Source organism: Thunnus maccoyii, chromosome 12 (genome assembly GCF_910596095.1).
Source record: "Thunnus maccoyii chromosome 12, fThuMac1.1, whole genome shotgun sequence".
Taxonomy (NCBI): domain Eukaryota; kingdom Metazoa; phylum Chordata; class Actinopteri; order Scombriformes; family Scombridae; genus Thunnus; species Thunnus maccoyii.
In genome coordinates, this window is record NC_056544.1 from 123,030 (window position 1) to 148,473 (window position 25,444).

General features: G+C 37.5%; 1 protein-coding gene across 2 annotated transcripts; it reads right to left on the reverse strand.

The window, feature by feature from the left end:
* Positions 1-20,662: 20,662 nt before the first annotated feature.
* Positions 20,663-24,290, reverse strand: LOC121909084 (vicilin-like seed storage protein At2g18540). 2 transcript variants are annotated; one of them, XR_006099365.1, is made up of 3 exons: positions 24,161-24,290; positions 21,902-23,738; positions 20,663-21,300 (listed from the first exon to the last, which is right to left on the reverse strand). XR_006099365.1 is itself a non-coding variant. In XM_042429480.1 (2 exons), the coding sequence occupies exons 1-2, from the start codon at positions 24,233-24,235 to the stop codon at positions 23,199-23,201; spliced, it is 615 nt and encodes a 204-aa protein (XP_042285414.1). In that variant the 5' UTR covers positions 24,236-24,290; the 3' UTR covers positions 21,649-23,198. The 2 variants fall into 2 exon arrangements, 1 of the variants encoding a protein (XP_042285414.1); XM_042429480.1 differs by lacking the exon at positions 20,663-21,300 and having other exon boundaries at positions 21,649-23,738.
* Between the last annotated feature and the right edge of the window lie 1,154 nt (positions 24,291-25,444).

The window sequence follows — 25,444 nt, forward strand, 5'->3', positions numbered from 1 at the left end:
TGCTTCTAAGGCAGTGCTAAAAGATTAGTGAGAAAAATTAGGATTTTTCTGCCAGTGGTGGGCAAACACAGCCTTCATGCAATTTTTCTGTTTTTTTGATCTGCACCTGTTTGCTAATTTCCTGACTCCAAACAAAACAGCTTGCATTTCATTTTGGCATGAAATGGCATTTGACATTTGTGTTTAAACCTGCTCAGACCACCTCTTATTGCTAATGCAGGCAAAAGGCAATTTTCATTTGCATTTCAATCATAATAAATAGAATAATAAAATAAATAGCTCATTATCAATTTGTGGCTATTGATATTATAGTAATATGACCAAAGACAGCTGGTGCTAATCATTAACCACAGACATTTCTTTCATTTGGTCATCCATCTGTCTTCATATTATGCAGCTGTGAGGAAATTATGCTATGAGTATAAATGCTGCTTGTAACAGAAGATGTACGTAACACTTGTAAGTCATGTTAACATGCTCCTACTATGAAATTTATAATGGGTACTCATTCTGCTTGCCTCAATTTGGGGATGCAGAAAATAACTGGAAGACTGAAGCAGTATAGGGAAAGAGATCTATATACAAAGAGGAATGCAGGCAGAAACTGTATTTCTCCTGGGATGTAGTTGATCATGTGGCTGGCTTGGGGTAATCCTCCAGGTAAACATTACTTGTGGTCATATGTGGATAGACTATAAGCCTCCGTTTGCCTGAAAACTTCAAAAAAATGGCATAGTGGCAGGAGTTGTCCAGGCTGCTTTCTGTTGCAGTTTCATCTAGTATCTATAAAGACTGGGTGCCCATTGTCATTGTTCAGATGTTTGAGACTATTTAATTTGGTGGCACATGTGTTTCACATACTAAATATTTTGTTCATATTAGCACGTTATTAATTGCTTTACATTAATTTCCATTTGAAGGGAAATCAATCTTTTCAGTATAAAACTCTCTCTGCCTGTAGGCTTAACAGAGAGATCTGAGAGGTTTATAGCTCACACCTCTAGGCGTCTGTAGTATATATAGGTTCTAGGGTTGAAATCACTGGATGCGTAGTGTTTAAGTATACTCGATTTGTCACAATTTTACTTAGATTTTTCTTTTATGTATCCACTTTGCTGTGGCAATTTGCTGCCCTACTCTCTCTCCAGGGATCATCAAAGTTTCATATTGGATGATGATGAAAGGACTGGCTGAAACAGGAGACTCTGCTTCGTGACTAAATGATCTGAAAGGGCGGTACATAGATCTGTGTGTCATGTTTCTGTCCATCACAATGTGGAGGTGTATGTCACAGAGACATAAGAAATGTTCAGCATCTTCTTTCTCTACTTGCAGCCAAATGATCTGTTACAATGCAAGGATGCAAGTTACAAAATGTTGTTAATTCAGGTATGGCTAAAGTCAGCGCTGTCACTTTGATGAGCAGTGAATGCAATCTCCACATTCTGGGCTATCAGTTCCACATTACAGAATATTATTTGGACCTTTTGCTTTGATTCAAACACTACTTACCTATGGGCACACTACCAGGTATCAAAGTTATTATATAATAGAGAAAAGGAGGCAATTTCTGAAAGTAAATGCAACACTGACTCATTTCACCAATGGATTCTGACCTCAGACTTTGAAGAAGTCAGTAAATAGGATATATGATGGACTTTCAGATTGAATGTGATATTACGGGAAGTCAAGGGAAATGAGACTTTGTAGCTCACATGATGGTAAATAAATGACAGAAATGACAAAAACACTGGTATTTTCCATACCAACAGGTAGCTGGATTCCTTCACCTTTCTCTTCCCTACCCCATCATTTCTTTGCTCCTCTGCAGAAACAGTTCATGTTTTGAGCCCAAATTTGCTCTTCATCAGGTACAGAGGCAAGTCTTTTTTTTTTTTTTCCAGCAATATAGTTTTATTTGGTCAATGTGCTTCCCTGATTCTTTTTTATTGCTTTTTTGTGCAGTACAAGTTGCCATCATGAAGACACATATTACACAGTACAAGACAAGACAAGAGGGAAAACTAGACTCAAACTAACAGAAACAAAAAGGGAAAAAAGAAGAAGAAGAAGAAAAAAAGGCAAAACAGCTGCAATAATAACAACAATATAACAAGGAGTCAAAAAGAGAAGAAGAGAGAGAGAGAGAGAGAGAGAGAGAGAAGCATGTTTAGGTCTGTTGTTGTCATGTTTTCTTTTTGTAGTAAGCATGCGTGTAGGCATGTGTGTCCGTGTGTGTGTTTGTGTATGTGCGCCTGTGCAAGTGGGTGGGTTTCCTATGTGAGAGACATAGTGTGAGTGTAAGTGTGTCTCATTGAATAAATAAATAGTTAACAGTGCTTCACAGAGGTGAATTTTAGTTTCTTCAAATCATTATAGCCTCTTTCCCTCTGGTCTATTTAATCTGCTGCTATTAGAGGAGATGAGAGGAACTCATGTGATTGCTGACCTGCTGATTCTATACTCGTCCCACCAATAATATATTCAGCCTCTTGAACATGTTGCACCACACTGCACCAGGATAGCGCTACCACGACTTGTCACCTGAAAATGCAAAAATTTGTTTGTCAAACCCAAATCCACCTGCACAGGGTGTTAGCACTTGCGCCTAGTTTCAGGAAAATAGCACCCATAGAGTCCCCAGCTGCTTATTTTCACCTGTTGCCATATTGTAATTCCTTTCTTCACACAGTTTCATATAAGACAAACATTTTTACTTTGGCATAATGACTTAATGACATAATGACTTCAATAGTTGGCCATACCTTTCACATGACAAACAGGAGAAAATTAAGTGTAATTGATGCTGCTTCATGTACAAGTTGTAGCAGAGGTACATGTAAACTAATCCACAAATTTATTTAATTAATTGATAATCTACATAATCTTCACAAAATGCCCATAAATCTTCCATAAAACATGACTGTAATATGCACTTTACAAAATCTGATGATTTTAGAAATCCCAAGCCTCATTCATAATGCCATGCACGCACTATATACAGAATTGAAGTAGGAATACACTGAGGACTGTCAAGTAGATGTCATTTTGAACAGAAGGACTTGGTAATTGTAGGTCTCTGAAAATGAGAGGAGAAGAACAGACTCTGTCTTCGTCATGCATATTCAATCAGTTTAAAGAGCTGTGTGTATATATATCTGAGTGAACAGAGGCATACTGTCTAAACATACTGTGTGTATATATATATAGATAGTGAGAGAAGCAGGAATAGGGTAAATTATCAATATAAGAGAAAGGTATATGCAACAGTATTACTGGGCAGTAAATTAGTTGTACTACATGTGTGCATACAACTCAAATATGTATCAGATTTAAAAAGAGTCTGATCTCCATTCCCACAATTAGAAAATAGACACACCTTTAATTCATAATCTATTCATACTAGAAAAGTGTAATAGAACTTATTCATAGTGTTTGCATGGTAGTGTGTATATATAACCAGTGTTTGTGGTAGGATAGAGCTGTTATTTGTATTTTTTTTTTTATATTTCTTTTATTAATAAGGTGTTGGTAAGAGGATTTTCTTACCTTTGGACGGAGCAAGACCAGCTGTTTCCAGTCTTTATGTTAAGCTAAGAGGCTGCTGGCTGTAGCTTCATGCTGAACGGACAGATATGAAGTCTTCTAATTTTAAGTCCCCCTCCACTCGAAAATATGTTTTTCTTCTTGTTCCCTCAGTTGGATGTTTGAACTTCACTGTGCAGAATGATGTATGTGCAGAGTTTGACACTGGAAGGCTGTTTTCTGCTGAAAGTGGAAAGTTTCTCTGTGCTCAGTGGACCTATGAGCATGATTTGTGACATCACAACTAGTTTGGAAGCCAATCATGGTCTAATATTAAACTTACACAAGTGTGATGTGGAAACTTGAAGCCTCCAGTGCAAATACACTGAGAATGGAGAGTCAGTAGGAGACATCTTGTGTCCAGCAGTTACATGTCTGAAATGAAATATTTTTGCATATTCATATTATATATTCTGGATTTTTTATGAGGGAGAAGAAGGAGATGCCATTTTAAGGATTTTAATGTGGTAATCATACTTTTATTTTGGAAAAGCGATACCAGACACACATGTTCCAAGCAGAGGATATTCACATGTCTTAATCTTAATCCAGGCGGGTTTTAAATACTGGAAATCATTGTGGCTCTGGAAACGATTCACTGTAGTCAGTGAGGCTCAGTCTGTGGAGTCTAGCAAAACCACTCATTAATATGACCTTATATTTATCAATGTCTGGCTTATGCACTTCCAAGCAAACTTTGTATACTATATAGCTGAACATGTTTTTTTTTAATATATGGACATTTTGCCATTTATTAGAGGGACAGGAAATTCCCTTCTTAAATATATATTTATTTCTGATTAGATGGTCTCCCCTCCCTGCCTTGATTCTACAGTAGCAATGCTAAGTTTTTTCCACTTTGACACAGAAGAACAAATTACACTACCAGTGTTCAATAAATACAGAATGTACCTTTCTGACATTTCTAAGAACTGTTAAGTACATTAATACACATGATAGCATACTTGTACTATGTAAAAATGAGAAGAAAAAAACAATAGAAGTAAATTTCACACATTTTGGTGAATGCTCAGAATACCATAACAGTGTTTTTCCATCCTTTGACCCAGTTTTTACATCATTAAGTCATTCTGTACATTGACACTTATTTTAGAAAACAACCCATAGTAGTTTAGAGTTTTCCACCCGTCACAGTAAACCCTGTGTTGTTGCCAGAGTGACATCATTTATGCATGTTACTCACCAAAACAGTGTGTGTATCCTTGAGGTCTACTAAATGTGTTGAATGCATTTCATCCATGTTGCAAACATGCAAAATCCATGTTTACTTGCTTGCAGTCTTACTGTTCCTGTCTTTGTTGGCACATTGCTGCATTTCTATGTACATTACTGCCACCTGTAGAACACTGAAATAGTGTGAAACCATTGGCATAAGTGTCTATGGCATCACCTGTGTGCTAATCTACATGCGCAAGACCAAACAAAACAGGGACACACTCATAAAAAACATTGTTCAGTAGCAACAGCAGTAGCTCCTAGCTGTCAAAAATTCCACAAGGTTTCTTTACTGCAGTGTAGATGAACTTGGTTATGTGTGATGGATAACTGAACTCACATGTGTCAGGTCTTTGCAAGTTGATTTTATGGCTTAAAAAATTCCCACGTTACCTTCCCCTGGACAGGAACAAAATGTGTTCAATTTTTATGGGGTGGTAAGCTTAAATTACAGCTTGTGTAATTTAAAAAAAAGAAAAGAAAGAAAGAAGAAAAAGATCCTAAATCTGCTATCTATAGTTAGAAAATGGCTGGCAGTCAGTGGTAGAAAAAGTATTCAGATCCTTTACTTGAGTAAAAGTACATAAGTGTTATGAGCTTGATGTAGTTAAAGTATTGCAGTAGAAGTAGTGGTTTGGTCCCTCTGACTCATGTATTATATATGACATCATTAGATTATTAATACTGATGCATCAGTGTGTGAGCAGCATGTTACTCTTGTAGCTGCTGGAGGTGGAGCTTGTTTCAACTACTTTATATACGGTAAGCTAGTTTAGTCCAGTGGTTCCCAACCTAGGGGTCCCTAGGCCCCTCCAAAGGGTCACCAGATAAATCTGAGGGGTCGTGAGATAATTAATGGGAAAGGAAAGAAGAAAAAACAAAGTTCTGATACACAAATCTGTTTTCAGTATGAGCAGTTTTCACTTGGTCAATACATGGTGCAGTCAGTCAGGTATTTATTAACAGCAAAATTTCAAACGGACATCAGTTAATGTCGGTAGAATGAGTAATTTTTTTTAAAACAATCAGATTATGTAATGACTAGCTTAATACTACAGTTGGAAGTTTTCATTATGATATTGATATCATATGACATTACTGCATTTGATGTAATAGCTTGTTAGGCTGGCAGATAATTACTTGGTCAATCAGAGTACAGATCACCTAATGAGGTCAGAATCCTTTCAAATGTTAACCTAAAGTGTGTGCAGTTGTAAGACTGTATATAGTGTGTCTCTGTGTGTGAGAGGCTGGAAAAACTCCTTTTCCCCTCTCATCTAGAAAAGGTCATTGTCACCGTGATTGTCTCAAAGTTCAGTTAGCTTTAGTTTGCTGGAAGTCATTACTAAGGAAAGTGCTGTCAACTGAAACCTGCAGCATATTAGAAAAATAAACTGAGGGTCAGTCTTCAGGCATGACTCAGGGACTAAGTGAGTACATAGTAGGTACTGCAGCTGTGAGGATACAAAGTTTCAAAAGTCAAAAAAGCTTTTGCACTCTGAAAGATATATCAGAAATCAGAAATTACATGGCTGAACACAATATTGTTCAGCCATGAGCAATACGCGATATTCATGATACTGATAAGTGCTGACACAAACAGTACCAGTTCCGGCAAAAAAAAAAACAAAACAGTATAGCCTAGTGTAATTTAATGTAATTCAATAAAAAGAGAGATTTCTGAGACATCTTTCAGAGTGCAAAAGCTTTTTTAACACAGTTGTTCTTTCACCAGTTCGTCAGACAGACAAAGAGACTTTTGAAAGAAGTATTCAGACCCTTTACTTAAGTAAAAGTACATAGATATTAGCAGCAAAAGGGATCCAAGCCCAGGTCACAGTGACAATAGGCCAAGAATGGTAATCCAGACATCTCAAGGTTCCCATACCAGATGAGATATGTAACCGCTCCTGTACCTAGAATACCTCCACAGGAGGCTACCAGGAGGTATCCTTACAAGACTGATTCCCACTGAGTCCAAACTATATTCAATCTAATAGGTTTGGGTAAGGTCCTGTTGTATTGCTGCAGGTCTCATGTCTGTTTATCAATATGTATACACCCGAGGTTTCAGCCCTGATCACGTGGTGGGTCATATACATCAAAGATGTAGTTTTCTGAACTGTTTCAATTCAAGGTTTGTCAACTGGTTTGGTTTGGCATTCTCCTGCTGCCAGTTTTGGTGTTCTGTGGCTGTTTGACTTTATTTGGATCCACTTGAGGGTGTTCCCAGTTGTGACATGTGACATGATATTTACATCAACTAGCCTATGTTATGTTACATTTTTGAACATAACAAAACAGAGTAAACAAATACTAAATAAAAAAAATATCCATATTAAAAACATGCTTTCCAGCTTAGGAGTTTTGCAGGAGCTCAGCAGTCAGAAAAAAGTGACATCAGAGCAGTGATGGAAAGATTTGAGACAGTAAACAGCTGAAATAAATGCTGAAACATCTCAGCTCTTAACACAGAGACGACTGAATCTGAGCCGACCTACAAAACTACTCAGCTAACGGCTTAATTGACAGGTTTTGGCTGCTTGTGGAAGATGGATATCATTGTTTTCACATTCACTTTGGTCTATTTTTTGTATAATTTCTCTATGCTCATATATATTTCTCCTCTAGAATGTAAGCACTTTTAACATAACCCTATTTCATCTCAGGATCAATAAAAATTTTCTGATTCTAATTACTGCAGTTAATTAATTGAAATCTTAATTGTTTCTCATATTTCTCAAATATGGTACATGCTACCTTCTCATATATAGCTTCAGTTGGACATTGGAGAAATAAATCAGACAAGGAGGAGAAAATGATAAGATCTCTTAGGGATCACACTTCTCAGATTTGTCTCATGAAAGTCTCAGACTCATTTCACGTTCTTCTTTACTATAACCAACCGCCCTACTGTGAGGGGTTACTATCTGCAATGGAAAACAAAATCCAGAAAAGCCTCTGTGCAATATTTTTTTCCTACAATGGCAAAGTCATGACCTGCCCTACTCTGCCTCTGATTGGCTTACCCTGATATAGTTGCCCTAACCCAAACCAATCTCACTCCTCATGGCTAGACCTAACCAACCCAACCAACAAAGCCAACAAGTACTAGCCAATCAGAGGCAGAGTAGGGTGGGCCATGACCTTGCCATCCTAGAAAAAAAAAAATTGGCATCCATTGGTGATGATTCTCTCTGGCCAATCAGTGGTCTGCAGCGTTTTCACGTCACCTTTTGGTATCGCCTCAGCTCGCTTGGAACCTTGATGGAGGTGATACCAAAAAAGTACCAGGTATTATCCACAACTTTTGCAAGATGGAAAACCAAAAAGGGCAAGAAGAGTCAAGTTGAGTTGAGCCGGTACCATGTGGTGGAAAAGCAGCTACAGTCTGACTCTGTTAAGCCAAACATACCCAATCATTTTCATCCACAGTGGTAATGAATGCACTGTCAGGGACCCTGATGTGTGCCTGAACCCTAAAATGCATTATCTCACTGTGACACTGAGACACCACTTATGTCTGTTTACAGAAATGCCATCAAACCAATTTTCTGTGTCTCTCTGATATTTCCCCATTCAGTTATCCACCCATCCCTCTGTCCATCCAACTCTTTCCAACTGAAAATACTATAAATGTCCAGACAGGATAGGAGTGTATCACTTTCAACTCAGCTTGCTCAAGTGCTCTTCCATCCAACTGACCAGTATTCAGTGTTTCCCTCAGCCCTTCTCTTTCCATACTTTCCATCTTTTTTACTCTCTGCTGCTAAGCCCTTAGTGGGTAGTACTGCTCCCTGCTCTGATCTGAGCAGTTGACGAGTTTATGCTGCATTACATGTTGAGGCTTGTCCAAATGTGTGATGTATAAATGAGCTGATGTGAAGTATCTGAGTTTTAAAATCAAAAGATTATTGAATTTTAATCATATTTAATGTGTATTATCATTGACCAGGTATTTCCCCTATTCAATACCCACACTTTTACCTCCCACACAGTACCATCAATGCTTCCCTACCTGCTTGCTGATGTGTTGCCAGATTGGAGGGCTGTATGAATAGTCACTGTCGGAGCAGATTTGTGTTTGTCACTTAACCTCCTGTCAAAGGATGCTTAAGAGAAGGGTGACAGCTCAGCAGGCTAAATGTGCCTGCCACATACTCAAGACGTCATCCATTTGAATCCAGCTCACGACCTCAGTTCACTTATCTTTCTCAAACACCCCCACATTGCCTCTACTCTACATTTCTAAAATCTCTGCCAAGTCATGAGGTATCAAACATCACAAAGTCATTAATATACAGTTTAACAGATTTTGATTGTTAATCAATTGTTATTAATCATTGTTGTTAATGTTTGTCCTTGTAGACTAATCTGAATGAATAAGACTCTTGAATGGGAAACCTTAGGATCCAATTTAGTGCACACCAACAGATCTGGAGGCAAAAAGCACCTGGATATATTCACCAGATTTAATGTAATTTCAGGATGTGTAGAAGGCTCCCTAATGAATCTGATAAGGTCGGTCAGTTGAAAATGATGGCAGTGATTTATAAGATCTGAGGTTACTTCCAGTAAATGCATGAATGCACAAATGGATAATCAAAAACACGAATGGATGAAGAGCAATCAATACAATCCTCTATCCCATTTCATCTTGTAGGTGGAAGTCTCACCCAGCTGCGTTCAGTCAGCCAGCCTTTACTGGAGGAGGACTGAAGGGATAATCCACAGACACTGCGTGACTGACAAAGTGGCCTTACTAAGCCCTAAGTGGGAACACACTGCCGGAACTGGTACTGTGAGATGGGTGTGTGTGTCTCATCACTGAGCTTACAGTGTTGAGTGTTGGCTAAACAATGCTACCTAGTTAGCCTAGCACATGTAAGTAGCATAATTTCATCAATGTGATGAACACAAATGAGAACACAGGAAATTAGACTGTCTACTGCATTTAACAACTTGGATTCAACTTTAAATGTCTGGAAATATTAAATGCTAACTAGTATTGGACAGCATCACCAGAGTGTGTCTGTTTGCAAGATAACACACTGAAGTGCAGGTCCTTCTCCCCCAGCCTACATGCAGCCCCTGGCTGCAGAATGAGACCAAAGCGACAAACAATGCAAGATGGTTTGCAAAATGGGAAGTTCTTTCTAGCATCCAGAAAAGTCCCTCTCATTCTTAGCCTTACCTAACCTTATTGTTAGGTAATTGACAGCTGAAGCTCTTTAAGGCTTGGAAGAAAAATGAAAATGTCCTGGTTGAATCATCAGGTCAACAGATTATTAACTGTATTAGAAGATATCTATTTTTTTCTCCACAGGCTTGAACCTCTGACTTTTTATCATAAGAAGCATAGTCAAACTTTGTCACAATTCAGTTAAAAATCATTCAATCATTCAGTCATTCAGCTTATAATTGTATTGTTTATGCCACCAACAGTAAGCCAGAGCTAAAGATTATGTTTGCATAAACTTAATAAAACATTCAGCTATATAAATCAATACCTTTTCAGATTTTATATAAATGACATAACTAAGGAACCATGTTTTGTTCCCTAGTGCAATAACAAACAACAAATTTGCTTTACAGTAACATTCATTTGCACATCTAAGGGCATCTTCTTCACAGCAACATCAGCTGAGGTTCATGGGTATCACAGTATAGAGCCATCTCCCATACCAAACCAAATAATGATAGAAGATTTCTCAGAAAAGAAGTAGATGTCAAAGACCTATATGTATTGGGTTGTGGAGATATCTACTGAAATTAGCATGCTAACCAGCTAGCCCCAGCCCCGTCTGGCCCATATTGTCTCGTAATACCACTTTGTACCATAAGGGCAATAGTGAGTCACTGTAGTGTCCAGTCTGCCCTCCGTCCAACATGAGAGGAAGAAGTACTGCTGCCCTGAGCAACCTGCATTAATGGCAGAGCCAGGCTGAATGCTGTTGAAATTTTTGCTGTAGGACTGTTAATATTATACTGTTAATTCAGGCGAGGAAATAACCATGTAGATTCCCAATATGTGATAAATTTGTCCAAATAATGCCTATTTGGAAAGTTGTGCTGACATTGTCGGAGCAGCTGGCTGCTGGGAAAGACATCAGCTGGTCATGTCTGCTGATCCAGTGAACTGAACTGGGTTGCACCAACTATGTGAAAGCTGGGCCATTTGGCATTGTAGCACATTGTGGTAAGCTGGATCAACATTGAAATATAATATAAATAAATAAGGTCTCTACTGGATTACTGTGTTGCAAAATGGCATGCAATAAATGAAAAAAAAATGATGCTGTGTGGCAGAAAATTGCTGCTTTATCTACCCTGGGGGCAAGTGTAACTATTTAGTTGTTACTTAGAATTATGTTGTAACTTATCTCAGTGGTGTAACCGCGTTCTCATCTGCGCAGCTCTTTTGTAATTTACCACTGTCTCTAATGTCTCTGTAGCATTTTTACATCTTAATAACGCCATAGCACAGATTCACTGTAAACAGTAAGCTTTACACCGTATTCAGTGAGTGATAATGGTGGTAGGGTGATGTGTTTAGATGGAAGGGTGTGGAGGGGAGTGATATGCTGCCCCCCATTTGTTTGGATCAGGTGGCCAGTTCGTACACATTGAACCTTTAAGAAGACCATTTAAAGAAAAAAATTCCAGTTTATTTCCAGAATTTACAGTGGTTCAAAATACTCCCAAAACCAGCAAATGTATGTGTGTATGTGTTTGTTTATCACTGCAGACTATACCCCCATTTGACTATACCCCATGTTGAAAACACATGTTTATTGTGACCAGATGGGTATACTATATATGATGGTTTTTATGGATATGTACATCAGTCCTATCATCCTATCACTTCCAGTCTACTGTTTCATCAGTATAATTAGGCAAATTGAAAATCTCTACAGTTGTGAAAAATGTTTAATTACATGTTTTCGCTCATATGAATAGAATTAAACTGAAACATTTTGTTTTGACAGTCAATCAGTCATTCATTGCATGTCCAGCAATGAATGATTGGATACTGTGCAGCGTCAATCTCAGTCTACTTGTGGTGCGCCCAAATACAGATACGTTATTCGGCAAAGCACAAATAGTGGGTTTTTTACGAATATCATACAAATACTTCATATTCATATATTTTAAAAATGATTTGTTTTCAGGAAGAAAAAAAAAACATGTCAGTGACCAGTGTGCAGGTCCGTTACATCACTATCTCACTCTCTCTCCTCTGCTCCACTGTTGCGTCTATCAGCAGGTCTCAATGAGGGGAATCACATCCATCCGCTACATGACGCACATTTTCTAATTTGGACATCACTCCTGGAGTTGGGGGTGAGATAAATCTGAGCTACTGACACATGCAAAGTGCTCCAAGGGACTCTCCATAACCTGTTGTTCCCCTTCTCCTTTCCACAAAGTTAGGTTGTAAAAACTAAGCAATAAATGAAAAGTACAAAAGAAGAATCATTTTGAAGTTCTTCCGTACACATTACACAGTATGCTGTCTCTGTGTTATGGGTGTATAAATAGGTAGAGGTCTGTCTGCACTAAGGCAATGAGTAAAAATTTCGTTCAGTAGTCAGTGCAGTCATCTATGATCTGGGAACTCCAGTTTGAGACCCAATGTGGGGACCTTCTTTGTAAAGTAGTTTATTCATGAATGCTTAATGTAACACTCTAATTTTCTAAAATTAAAAGCATAATAAAAAGAAAAACAGGATTTTTAAGCCTCTTTTCACTTTTATTCGAATACAAATACAAATACAAATAATTTGCTGCCTCAACAAATACAGATACAAATACAAATACTGGGCCCTCTGCACATCGCTACAGTCTACACAGATAAAAGGAGGGGCAGATTTATTGGAATACATTCTCACTTTTTGTCACACCACAAATGGTACAAAAAGTAGCCCCAATTATCACAACCTGCCCAAAACTATTTTTATCCCTGTGTTCCTTCACACCCAGTTAAGTCATGAAGTTGAAACAATACTGTAACATTGCTTTTGGTTTTTTAAGATTACTTATGGACCGTATGCAAATATTTTGCATGTTTTTTACTTTTCAATTTTACAGAAAAAATTATGGCCTGTGACCCACCATTTATTCATCTGTTCATCTGTTTATCCTGTGGAGGGTGGATGGAGCCAGCAGAAATTAGGCAAAAGACAGTTTACAGTACAGACAAGTTTCCAGTGTAGACACAGTACAGTGTTTTTTGGGGGGTTTTTTTGACTAACACATTGTTGATTTTGGTCTTTTCATGGGATTTATTGACAACATGAAAATATAGAATAATGCCAGCTTTAGCCTTTAAGTCATTTTTTAAGGGTGTTCCTATGTATGGCTGCAAAATATGGTGGGAATGGAACTTATTACCAGTGGTGGAAGAAGTATTGACTCCATTACAAGTAAAAGTCCTGCATTAATATATTACTTAGGTAAATGCATAAAAATGTTCTTGCAGAATTTACATTCACTTTTGGAATGTTTAATCTTTTTTTGTATTAAAACATTTAATCGAAGAGAATTTAATGTGGATTTTTTTTTTACACTGATCAACAGAAAAATAACCTGTCAAGATGTCAAGATAAAAACATATCTCAAAAAAATAAATAAATTACAATATGAAAAATACAGAACACATCATATATTTTACATGTAAATGATCTCAAATTTAACAAGTAACTATAGCTGTCAAGCAAATGTAGTGGAGTATAAAATACAATATTACCTTATGAAATTGAGTGGAAGTATAAAGTAGCATCAAATGGAACAACTGAAGTAAAATTAAAGTACCTCAAAACTTTACTTAAGTACAGTGCTTGAGTACATGCACTTAGTTCCACTACTTTTTTACTACAAACATCCACTGAAACTGGTGTCAACTGACAAAAATTGCAGTAGGGCTTGGGAATACTTTTTGACCTGTGGCAGGTCAGTTGCTGTTTTGGTGCTGTTTTCTGCACTTCCATTAGGTGCAGATTGGCCATCAGGAAGTTTGGGAATTTTCCTGGTGGGCCGGTCTTGTGAGGGCTGGTCATTTTTTCCCAACCGCAGCATTATATAGCGTATTCAATAGTTAATCTTAGCTGCAATGACAAACACAAGGTGGCAGGTCTCTTGGCACATGAACTGTGTGGGTGTTAGAGGTGTGCCTGAATACAAATACAGTATTCGGCAAAGCACAAATAGTGAGTTTTTTTTTCATACAAATATTTTAAAAATTAATTTGAAAATAGAGAAAATGGCTAAACTTACCTAACTGGCTGGAATTGTTTTAAGGCATATCATACCATATACCCACTGTCCTTTCACTCTCTAAAAGTCATATCTATCCACAATTTTGTCACCCATACTCATTCCATTAAAAAAAATCAGTTCCTTCACCATCTAGACCTCAAATTCTTCATCAAACCACTCACTCTCCCATTCTCATGATACAATGCTAATCAAAGGCTTGCGAAAACAGAAACCTGCTCACAGCTAGACGCTTGCCACAAACTTCTGACCTTCTCAGCCTCTGCATCAATTCTCTACTTTCATCTCAAGCATATTGCTCAAACGTCTGCAACAATCTTAATGATCTCCATTAACCTCACACTCAATTCAGCTCAATTTAAATCTGACTCTTTTGGAGGCCACTAATCAGCTTGGGTAGAACCATGCCAGAGACGGAACCCCCACATAGAGTCTCTGTCTGCCCCATCTTCATCATATCATTCCCAAACCAGCCTAACAATGACATCCTCCTCCCACCTACGCCTCCCCACCCCACTTTTTCATCCATTCAGCCATCGTCCTCAATATCCAATACTTCCTCATTTCCATCTTTCAAATCTTTAATCACATATTGTTCTGGTGTGGTCCTTGCTAGTGAAATGTATTTTGTGGTCTGTGAGGGAAAAAAACACACCCTTAAAGTGCTGACACGTCTACAGTACTTATCCAAAAAGCAGCATACAGCAAACCAAAACTGAAAATTAATAACTAAAAGCCTGTACACACACTCATAAGCTACTCTACATAAAATGAGGGTGAAATATATACTTTATGAATAAAAGATTATACTTTGTGTTGCAGATGGGCAAGGAAAAAAGATGAGGTTACTGTATAGTCATATTTTTTTCAAAATAATATCCAGTGTAGAGTCACAGGGTTTAGTGGGATATGGTATCAGAAAAAGCCACATTCTGACAGCCTTAAAGATTAATATTGTATGTCCAAAACATAGTGACTCAGGCCATTTATTACAAATGATACTATAGAATACTGGGTTGACCCTCCTCAAGATTTCCCAGCATGCAACAGTAAGAATAATCAATTCAATGTTTTTGAGTGTTATTTGATTGTTTTGTCTCATTTTACTGTTGTAGAACACTGTTAAACGTATATATCCTGGACACATAGGCTTTGTTCAGACTGCAGGCAAACCAGATTTGTTTCTCAAATAAGATTTTTAAGACAGACTGTCCACATTGTTATTTGCATCAGATCAGATTTATGTGTCCAGACATCATCAAACTATCTGCATGGATTGCTGTGGTAACGACGTAGGTGTCAGTAACTACATACGCTGTTGACGTGGCTTTCCAACATGGAGGCATGAGAAATGAAGATCCATGATCATCATCATGGACACACTGGCAGATAGACCCCACAGACAGGGGGTATCTGCAGTCTCGCAGACCCAGACAACACACCCACTTTACTACATGAGAGTAGCAGAGCTGTATCCACCTTTTACCAAAGTGTTCCATGCCACCAAGATGTGTATGAAATATGCAACATCATCATGCCAGAATCATACCTGGTTATTCCAAGAGACCCATATGTGGCAATTGACTTATACACTAAATACATTTGAGAGATGTTTTTCTTGCTTCTCTGTGATTGGCTTACTTTTCACTATAAAAGCTACAAGCTGATGACAGAACACACTACTGAATATACTCTACTCCAGGGACATCATACTTACTTCATGCCTTTGCACTATTATGTTTTGAAGATGACCATGCAGTTCTCAGTTTTATGATTTAGGTAAATTGATATGACTATGTTATACTGAACATAGGATAGGATACCAGAGTCCACAGTCTTGTGAATTGTATCAATGTAAGTGCTATTAAATAAGCAAGAAAGATGAATGCTGCCTATATTAATACAAACATAGGGAAGAAACAATTCTATTTTTCCATTACCATCTGTTCATCTTTTTATTTCATTGTTTTTTCTGAAACATAGTGTTGTAGTAATGTGTATGAGTCTGCTTTTGGTATGTTTCCTTTCACCCTCATTTTGCTGTACTGTCCTGGTTTAGAGGTGGACATTGAGTGTTTATTATGAAGCTTACCTTATTTTACAAAATTATGTTGTGATCAACAGGAATATTACGTCTTTGTGCAAGCTGTCCTAAATCATATGAAATCCATAATCTCTCGGTTGTATTGTCTGGAAATAAAGAATCATATTTTGGGTATATCTTTTGTTTTAAAGTTCTTAATCAAATTTAATCTAGACACCCATATTTAATAATGTAGACTACATTATTATCAATAACCACCAAGCATAAAAGCTGGTGTTACAAGTCATGTTATTGCATACTCTTCTGTATGTCTTTGGCATTCGTACAATTTCTAACCTAAATGTGTAACTGTTTTTTCACTTTCAAAATGTAAATGCATTAGTTTTTTGTTTTTTGTTGTTTTTGTTTTGTTTTGTTTTTTTCAAGTGTAGGAGTTTCACTGTGGTGTGATCAAACCACTGAGGAAGAGATCCCTCTGTCCCTGATTAGACCTTTACTGTTATATCATTATCAAATAATAATATGAACAATGAATGGCTAATTTATGTAAACTGTTAAAAATATAAAAAACCAAGCATTTCATGAGTTAAACATGTATTTATTGTATTAAATTTTAAATACAAAAATAAAACAGTACAATGGCCACACAATATGTTCTCTTATGACAGCAGTTTGATTCAATGAATGAATGATGAACTGAGCATTTGAATTGTGGCAAACAGCTTAGATTCAACATCAAATCCAGAAGACAGAACATTTTACAGTGGCAAGCCTGTATAAACTGATAAACTGTTGCATAACGCTTTAAGAACTTCTCAAATGCTCATTTAGAAGTGTACCAGTTGCTGGTTTCTCCGTTGAACAGAAATGTAACTCTCAACATCAAGAACTGATTTCCTGAACACTGGCAAATAGCACAGACATGAACACATCAAATGTAGCTTCAGGAACTGGCATGAATTGTATGCATCATTTGGTAGGAGTCTATTTTAGTTACTGGCATAACTACGGACTATGTGCAACAACATGTTTGTATGTATTCATTATGCAATACATGCAATAACTGATTTTTTGGGACATGGGGAGCAGAAACAAGGTGTGAACAAATATTGACATATCAGCTTTTAAGCTGACATATAATTTCAACATCCAGCAGTTAGAGAGCAAAAATATCATTAATTTGGACCTGTGTTTCTGTCCACCTGGTGAATCTAAGTCCAGTATTCATTCTTTTTTGGCTCATTTTTTGCCTTCTACCAACTCCTGAGGCAAATATTTTGATCTTTACCTGCTAAATATTCTACCATTTTCACCAGCTAGTGTCTGTCTGTCTGCTGTTTGTTGCTGAACAGGTAGTGTACAGTGGATTTTTAATGCATTTTCTCTGAAAACAGCTGCGTGCTGTCCCTGAAAATGAGGCTATTAGAGACCTGAGAGTGAACCAGAATAGTAAAGTTGTAGCCGGACGGCTGAAAAATGAGCTGAAACTCTATAAACCTCCGTAAGGCAGAGGGGAGCTGCAGATTCTCTGATAATTCTTTGTTGGTTCATTGCCACCTGCAACACTTCTGACATTGCACATTATCTTTTCATACATTTTTACAAAAAATGTTGCTTATAAAATGTAAACCAAGATGAGTATGAATATAGCACTTGATGTGTAACAATACAGAGTAATGAAAATGGAAAGTACTGTGGAGAATCTCAGATTAATTCGCATTTAGCATTGTTATTGAACACCTCACCTTATATTATGTCCATGGTGAAAAAGTTACCAGATAAAACATTATCAAGCTGTGTTCGAAAATCTTGGTAGGAGCATGTTTCAGCATTGAAGGTTACTTTGATTTGTTTTGTGCAGAGAACAGAAGACCTGTGCAAAACATACAAAAACCTTTCCAACTTGCATTGGTCTGCATCCCTGATGCATTACTGCAGGTGGTTAAATGTTGTATGCTCTGTGACAGAACCACAGACTCTGCAGCATTTCAGCCACCTTCTTGTTTGTTGCTTTTTTGACTCATACAAATACAGCACATTAGCTTTATGAGGTGGATTCAACTGCACATCTGTCAGATTGTGAGAAAAAAAAGTCTGTTATGTATTTGGATTCTTTCTGCATGGCTTTATGGGCCATTGTTTCAATGGCTACCTCTGTGTTTTGCTCAGAAGGGAGGCAATGTAAATCCATTTGTGAGAACAAGTCAAGCAAATCCTCTTTTTCACTCTCCTTCAGTGTGCCCTGAAATGCCCTTTCAACAGTAATCTGCTCGCATCAGATAAGTAATTAGAGAAAAATGACATCAGCACTGCATTATTATCTACTGAATCAACACCAAGGATACAGGCCAAAATAAAAGCCTCTGACAGTCTCGCAGGAATCACACCATGGTCCAAAAGTCCCTTTGCCCAAATCCTTCTCAGTGCTTGCCACTGAGGAGTGACTCAGACCAGACTCAGACATGAAAAGTCAGGTCTGAGACCTGAAAAGTCAGGTCTGAGTCTTGGCACTTGCTCATCTTCCCCTTCACATTGTTCCAAGAATTGCTCTTATAAAGCAGTGTATACTTCTCTTGAAACCCCACTGGCATCAATAGCTATCTTATTTTTGAACTCCATCTTTAATTCCATATTCATCACTTTTGTTTCCATGAAAAAATCCAGAGGATCATCTACAATCATAATTCGGCGAATGTGTGCATACCACATTTTGTGGTCCCTCAAGTGAAGAGGGTGGTAAAGAAATGCCTCCAGCTGTTGAAGGCTCACTGACCAATGGCAAATTCATTTCTGGAACCTGAAACATTGAAACATATAACTTAGTTGCAACATTTTACATATTGAGGCTTAAATATATTCAATGTTCAAAATAATCTTTATTCAAAGTAGACATTAAAACTACCTGTAAGAGCCTTTTCCTTGCAAATGGTCAATGTAATGTAGTTCACCAGTATTTACACAGGGTGTCACCTTTGTGTTGTGGTCAATAGAGTTTAGATAGTAAAGGTTTCAGGTGTTGCCAGGCAGAAGGGGCAAACAGTTTTTGACCATCAGGAAAAATATTACTTATTGAATTTCTATGTTCCTTAAAGCCAGAAGTTGGATTCAATGTTTCCTAAGTATTTAACCATCTTGCAATCTATGTATTATTGTTCACAAAGTAATTCCTGTCAAACTAGTTCAACTCTGATCTTTCTACGATGAAGTGTAGCCGAAATAGAAATACTTAGTTTAATTGTTACATAGTAATGGAACCACAGTGCCATCCAGTGGACAACTTTCAGTGAGGTGAATGTTGATCACAAACCTCTGCCGGTGTATAATGTTTTCTTCTTGTGATATCTATTAAATTGCCATTAAAGTTTATATAACTCAATAGGAATGTGATATGTATGAAGGTTTACTTTGATAAGCAAAGAATTAACACTAGTAGTTATAATGTAAACATAGCACAAAAAGTAAGGAAATTTGTGTTTGGTAGATAATTTCTTTGTTGTAACAATGCTTCTTGGCAATAAATCTTATACCGTTGGAAAGCCTGTTTATTTCCCTTTTAAATGGTGCCACATTTGTAACGAACATGCATTTGTGGGATGAGCAGCAGAGTTGAGTATGTGGGTAGCGCCTATGAAAAATATGCCAAATCTTTTTCTCACTTGCCTCTCAGGGCTTCCACAAAACAGAGAAGTGAAACAGAGAAAACAGTGCCATCTACTGTGCCCAGTCAGTGCCCAAGCAATGAGGTCAAAAAATATTCCCAAGCCCTACTGCAACTTGTCAATTGATAATACCTATTCCCAGTTTGAATTGATGCCTCACTGTAGCTTTGCATATGATAAATTAAGACCATCAATCTACCTGCAAAGTCATTCTGACCCGCACCTTACATGAATAGGACATGTTGAATCAGGCTTCCATAGTTTTTGGAAGACAAAGCAGTTATCTTCAGTAGAAACCTCCAAATAAGAAATCATATGATGTATGACTTCGAACAGCTTTTTTAAGCTAAAAGAACTCAGGAATCTCAGATTTAGGAACTGCAAATGATCTTGCTTTTGGTTTGACATGCTTGCATTGTCGATTTTTGGTTGACATTGTGGGTGTATGTGATGTGCTGTTGTGTGTAGCTTTGTATTTTGTATAATGTGTTGCTTTGCTTTGTATTGTTTGTTATTGTGCTGTTATATGTTTTGATTGTAGGGGACTGCAGATGAGAATTAGCTTGGAGCTAAATCTTTTACAGTGCATCATTTATGTTAAAAACTGTACACTGTCCCGATAAATAAATACAATAAAATACATTTGATATGCAGCAACATAATGTACATTTACTGCGTGTTTTCTAGCACCACATAGTGCACATAGTAAGTGATAGTTATCTCCCACATGCAATGTCCAATATTCAAGAAAATGCATATCCATGTCTGTTGCCCTCTGGCTAATGTATCATAAATGTAATGTATTGCTGCAATAATAGCACTTTGACTGCAGCACATCCCAATGTGCATGAAGGTACGAGGGCCCAATCATCGCTGCTTGCAGCTTTAATCGTGTGTTATTTTTGGTGTGTATGTGACTTTAGCTGGGATCTTATGGTGACAGACATGTATGTTGGTAGGTCTTTATATGCATTAATATATGCAATCCTGTGCATACAATACTAGTGAACTGAAAGTAGTAGTAGTGTAGTGTGGTGAAATTAGGACTCACATGGGTATATACTTAGATGTATTTGAACATGCAAGTGTGTTTGTCTGCAAATGTGTGTATGTCATGACTAATGGTTAAATGAGGAGTGTGCTGTATAAACAGATAAGAAGATGCAGAGGACTGCACTCCAGTTCACTTGAAGCCTCCAGCAGGAGCCCCACACCTACACAACATGTCCATGAGCATCAACATAAATCTGCATAACACATAAAACAGGCATTAAACATAAAACAGCCACACAAAGCACCATATGCACTACATACATTTACATACAGGAAATGTCAGCTGGAACACTCCATAGCATATATGAAAACTGTCAGGTATGTGATGATAGAAAAGAGCTCAGATAGTGCTCTGCTCAATGTGTCCAAAATGTAGTTCAGAATTGTGGAAAATGGTAGTTTTGCATGGTAAGAAGGTCATGTAGCTCCTTTGTCTCTCAGCCATGTCTGAAAGACACATAACGAAGACAGTAAACTTGCTTTTAAAGGAAAGTACTAGTATGCCATATGCTTAAATTTGAAATAACTGTGGGGACATTTGCTAAGCTTATTGCAAATAACTGCTGGAGGTGCAAAATATGATGTTGCAATTTTTCACTTTAGCATGGTATTTACACTGATAATGTAAATGAAGAAGGAATAAATCACATACACAACTTCAAATGCTATTTGTGGGATTTTAATTGTCTTTTCTGGTCAGCTGGAATTTAGAAGCTATCACATTTCACACAGAAGGCAAAATGTTTCCATACAGCTAAATACATTAGATAAATAAAAATACAAAGTAGCCAGAAATAGTTATGGGGAGGGGGGTTTAGTTGAGAGCTGTTGGGCCTCCAACAATATATGCCATTTATTACATATACTTGAGGCTTCCTCTGATGAGCACTCTTGGGCAGTCTTATCTTTAGATGCAGAAAAGGCTTTTGATTGTGTGGATTGGAATTATTTATGGGCTGTGTTTTAACGCTTTGGCTTTGGATATTCCTTTATAAAAATGGTTTTCTTGGTATATGCCTCTCCTACTGCACATGTCCAAACTACTCACCCTGGCTTCCGACTTTGTTTTAACAAGAGGGACCAGGTAGGGTTGCCCGCGTTCCCCAGGTCTGTTTGCCCTCTCATTGGAACCATTACCCCAGGCAGTTAGAGAAAATCATGCCATATCTCCTATCATAATTAAAGGAACACCTCATCATATTTCTCTTTATGCAGATGACATTTTATTGTACCTCTCAGATGTAGCTAACTCTGTACCCCATGTTTTGAATCTCTTCCACATGTTTGGCTCCTTCTCTGGTTATAAAATAAACTGGTCAAAATCAATACTTATGCCACTATATATGACAAGTATAAACCATGATCTAACTCACCTTCCAGTCTCAAAATCATAGCTTTACTTAGGTATCCAAATCAGACCTACAATGTCACACCTGAACATAGATCATTTCAATATAGTTCTTACTGAAGTGAAGAAAGATCTCAACAGATGGTCTGTTTTAGATGCTGGTTTCCATGGTCATGTCTCTTATAAAAATGAATATACTTCCACAAATCAGTTTCATAGTTTTTTAAGGATCTTGACTCTATGTGTAGGTATTTTATTTGGAATGGGAAACCTCCCGGGATCAGCTTTTCCACTCTCTCTTGTCCCAAAATTTCTGGTGGACTCTGTTTACCCAATTATAAATATTATTATTGTTCTTCAAATAAATTTTGGTGAATAATTTCAAATGTTTTTGTCTCTGAATTTAAGGGTACGTTTTTGCCGCATAAAGGTACAAAATGACATGTCGCTCCAGCTGTACCTCATTAGGTACCAATTCTGTACCTTTCAAAAGAGTACATTTTTGTACCAGGACATAAAGGTACATTTTTGTCTCTAGGGGTGCAGAAATGTTCTTTTAGAGGTGCAGACAAGAAAGTACCACGTTCAAAGGTGCAGTGCTTGTACCCTGTTAGGGTACAGCTGGAGCGACAAAGCATTGGTACCTATTCCTGTACCTTGATTTCTTAGTGTGTAGCTCATTTACGATGGCTTTATAAATAAGAGTGTTGTTCCCCTCGAGTGGTAAGTGATGTCCACTCTACCTTCTCACATAGGATACAATGATGAGTTCTAAAACTGTCACCTGTAATAAATCTAAGAGAACTGTAATACACAGCATCAATGCATTTGAGGGTGTGGGCAGCACAGCAGCATGCATTTGAATTACATCTGCATAGTCAAGCACTGATAAAAATGTTACCTGTACAATCTGCAACCCACTGCTGCTTATTGAGGAAAATGACCCAATGTTACATATTTGTGCATGGCAAAAGTATGTGGACCTTTGAAGGGGAAATTAGAGTTGAGTTAGAGGGTGAGTGTCTTCAAGCTGGCTGACTTTTTGCCGCCAGCTTTCTTTCACGCTCTCCAACCTGCTGGACTCTTCCTCAACAGAGGTTCTCTTCCTCTCTGTGTCTTCTTTCTCAGCATGGAGGCTCCGTTCAAGAAAGATGACCTGCTCATCTCTCTTTTTGATTGCCCCTGCTGCCTTCTCCAGCACTTCATGCAGCTTCCTCCACCAGAGAGCATTGGCGGAGTCATATTTTTCTTTCTGAGTAGAGAGCTGGCAGTGAAAAGACCAGATCTCTTCTTCTCTGTTTCTGTTCTTGTCTTTTTCCTCCTGAACGTCACTCTTCAACTTCCTCTTTTCTTCTTCAGTGACAGAGAGATTCTTCTGCATGGTCTTCCTCTCATCCAGAAGTTGCTCTCTGTCACTTCTCCAGGACTCCATCTCCTTTAGGACCATGATCTTAGCAGCAGTCCTCAACTTTTCTTCCTTCTCCTGCATCTCAGCCTCCATGTGTTTCCTCATCTTCTCCATCCCTCTGTTGTAGTCCTGTGCAACACAAACACAGAAATACATGAAGACATTTTCATATCACTGATGGCTCTTTTTTTTCCTTACAGGAAAACAGCAATCTGTTAATACTGAGAGGAAATAGATATCACATTTACACTTTATACTGGAACCCTTTAATAAACCCTTTATTTATTGTTTATGTATTCAAATTAATCTGAGGTATTTATCCAGACAGACATTCACATGTATCCATGTTTTCATCTGACTGACTGTGAGAGATGAGTTTAAATTAAGATGATATTGTAAATTAGTATTAAATGTAATCTCATTACAAACTGCATCTGTGTTGATGAAAAGTGTATTTGTCTACTGTAAGCTTTAGACACAACATGAAGTCATTAAAACATGCATATACTTGTGTAGTAGTGCAGTGTTACATCCTGGTTTGACCATCTTACCCTGCTGGCTCTGCTCTCTCTTCTTGCCATGGTGGCTGATGATCTTGAAAATGATCTAAAACGTGAGATAGACATAAAATCTTGTTGACTGTCTGACAGATGATTTTCTCCGCAGACGAATGTTTGTCGGTTCAGCTGGTATGAGAGAGTGTGAAACAGTGTTTCTGACTGAGGAACTCTTTACATTCTTGAATGGATTTGTCATAAATGCTGACATCATAACAGGAAGACAAACATTCTTCTGTAGACTGACATCATGCAGCTAAAGGAGTTCAATCAGTTTGCATGATCACACAGATGTTTGACAGAATAAAATAAAAGATTGGAACTCAGAGAAACCACACAGAAAGTACTGATCTTTAGTTTTACTCACAGAAAACAAACAGGCTTTTTTCCTGCAGTTTGTGGACACGGCCTCATGTACACATCACACCATACTGAACTTGCCTTTATTGTTTTCACTAATAAGGTTATAATGTTTACCATCACATCCAGATTGATACAAGTGAAAATGTTTCTTATAACAACAATGATTTTCATTCTGTTTTAATATGAGTTACTTTGAGGCCACACACACCTTGCAGTCTGCATTAAAATTAGAATTTTTTCTACTTCTGCATTAATATGACCTAAAATGTGATCAGATTGTCACACAAGTCCTAATATTAAAGAGACACAATCAAACAAATGAGACAAAAATCTTACATTTCATTTATTTATTAGAAGAAAACCTTTATTTACTCAGGGGAAACCAATTGAGAGCAATGCTCTCATTTACAATGGTGGCCTGCAAATACACAACCAAAACAAATCATAACAAAAAGTGTAAAAAAAAATGTAAAACCAATAATCTTATACCAAACATAAACACAACACAAACACAAGACAAATTATATAAGACAGTAATATGAAGTACATTACAGGGATAAAACAGACACATTAAGAAAAACAGGAGCATTCATTACAGAAAACATTGTCCAACAGAATCTTAATATGTTTAAGGGATAAAAATTTGTCTAATTTAAGGGAGTCCTGCAGCTTTTCCACCTATGAGGAGCATAGTAGGTGAATGCAGTTTTCCCCAGCTCTGTATTTATATAAGGGATATCTAACAGAATGCATTCTTGTGAACTAGTGTGGTATTCCATATTAAGTCTTAAAAGTGATGATAAATAAAATGTGTCAGTAGTAGTCATGACCCTGAGCCGGCAAAAAGAGCAGGTCCAGCAGTCCATTAATGTGGATTTCAGGGAATTGATTTAACTTGAGGAGCAAGACAACATG

Coding starts and splice junctions, on each gene's coding strand:
- LOC121909084 (XM_042429480.1), bottom strand. CDS start 24,235: ATGTCTATCTCACGTTTTAGATCATTTTCAAGATCATCAGCCACCATG. Junction 23,739..24,160: donor GAGAGAGCAGAGCCAGCAGG/GTAAGATGGTCA, acceptor TGTGTTGCACAG/GACTACAACAGAGGGATGGA.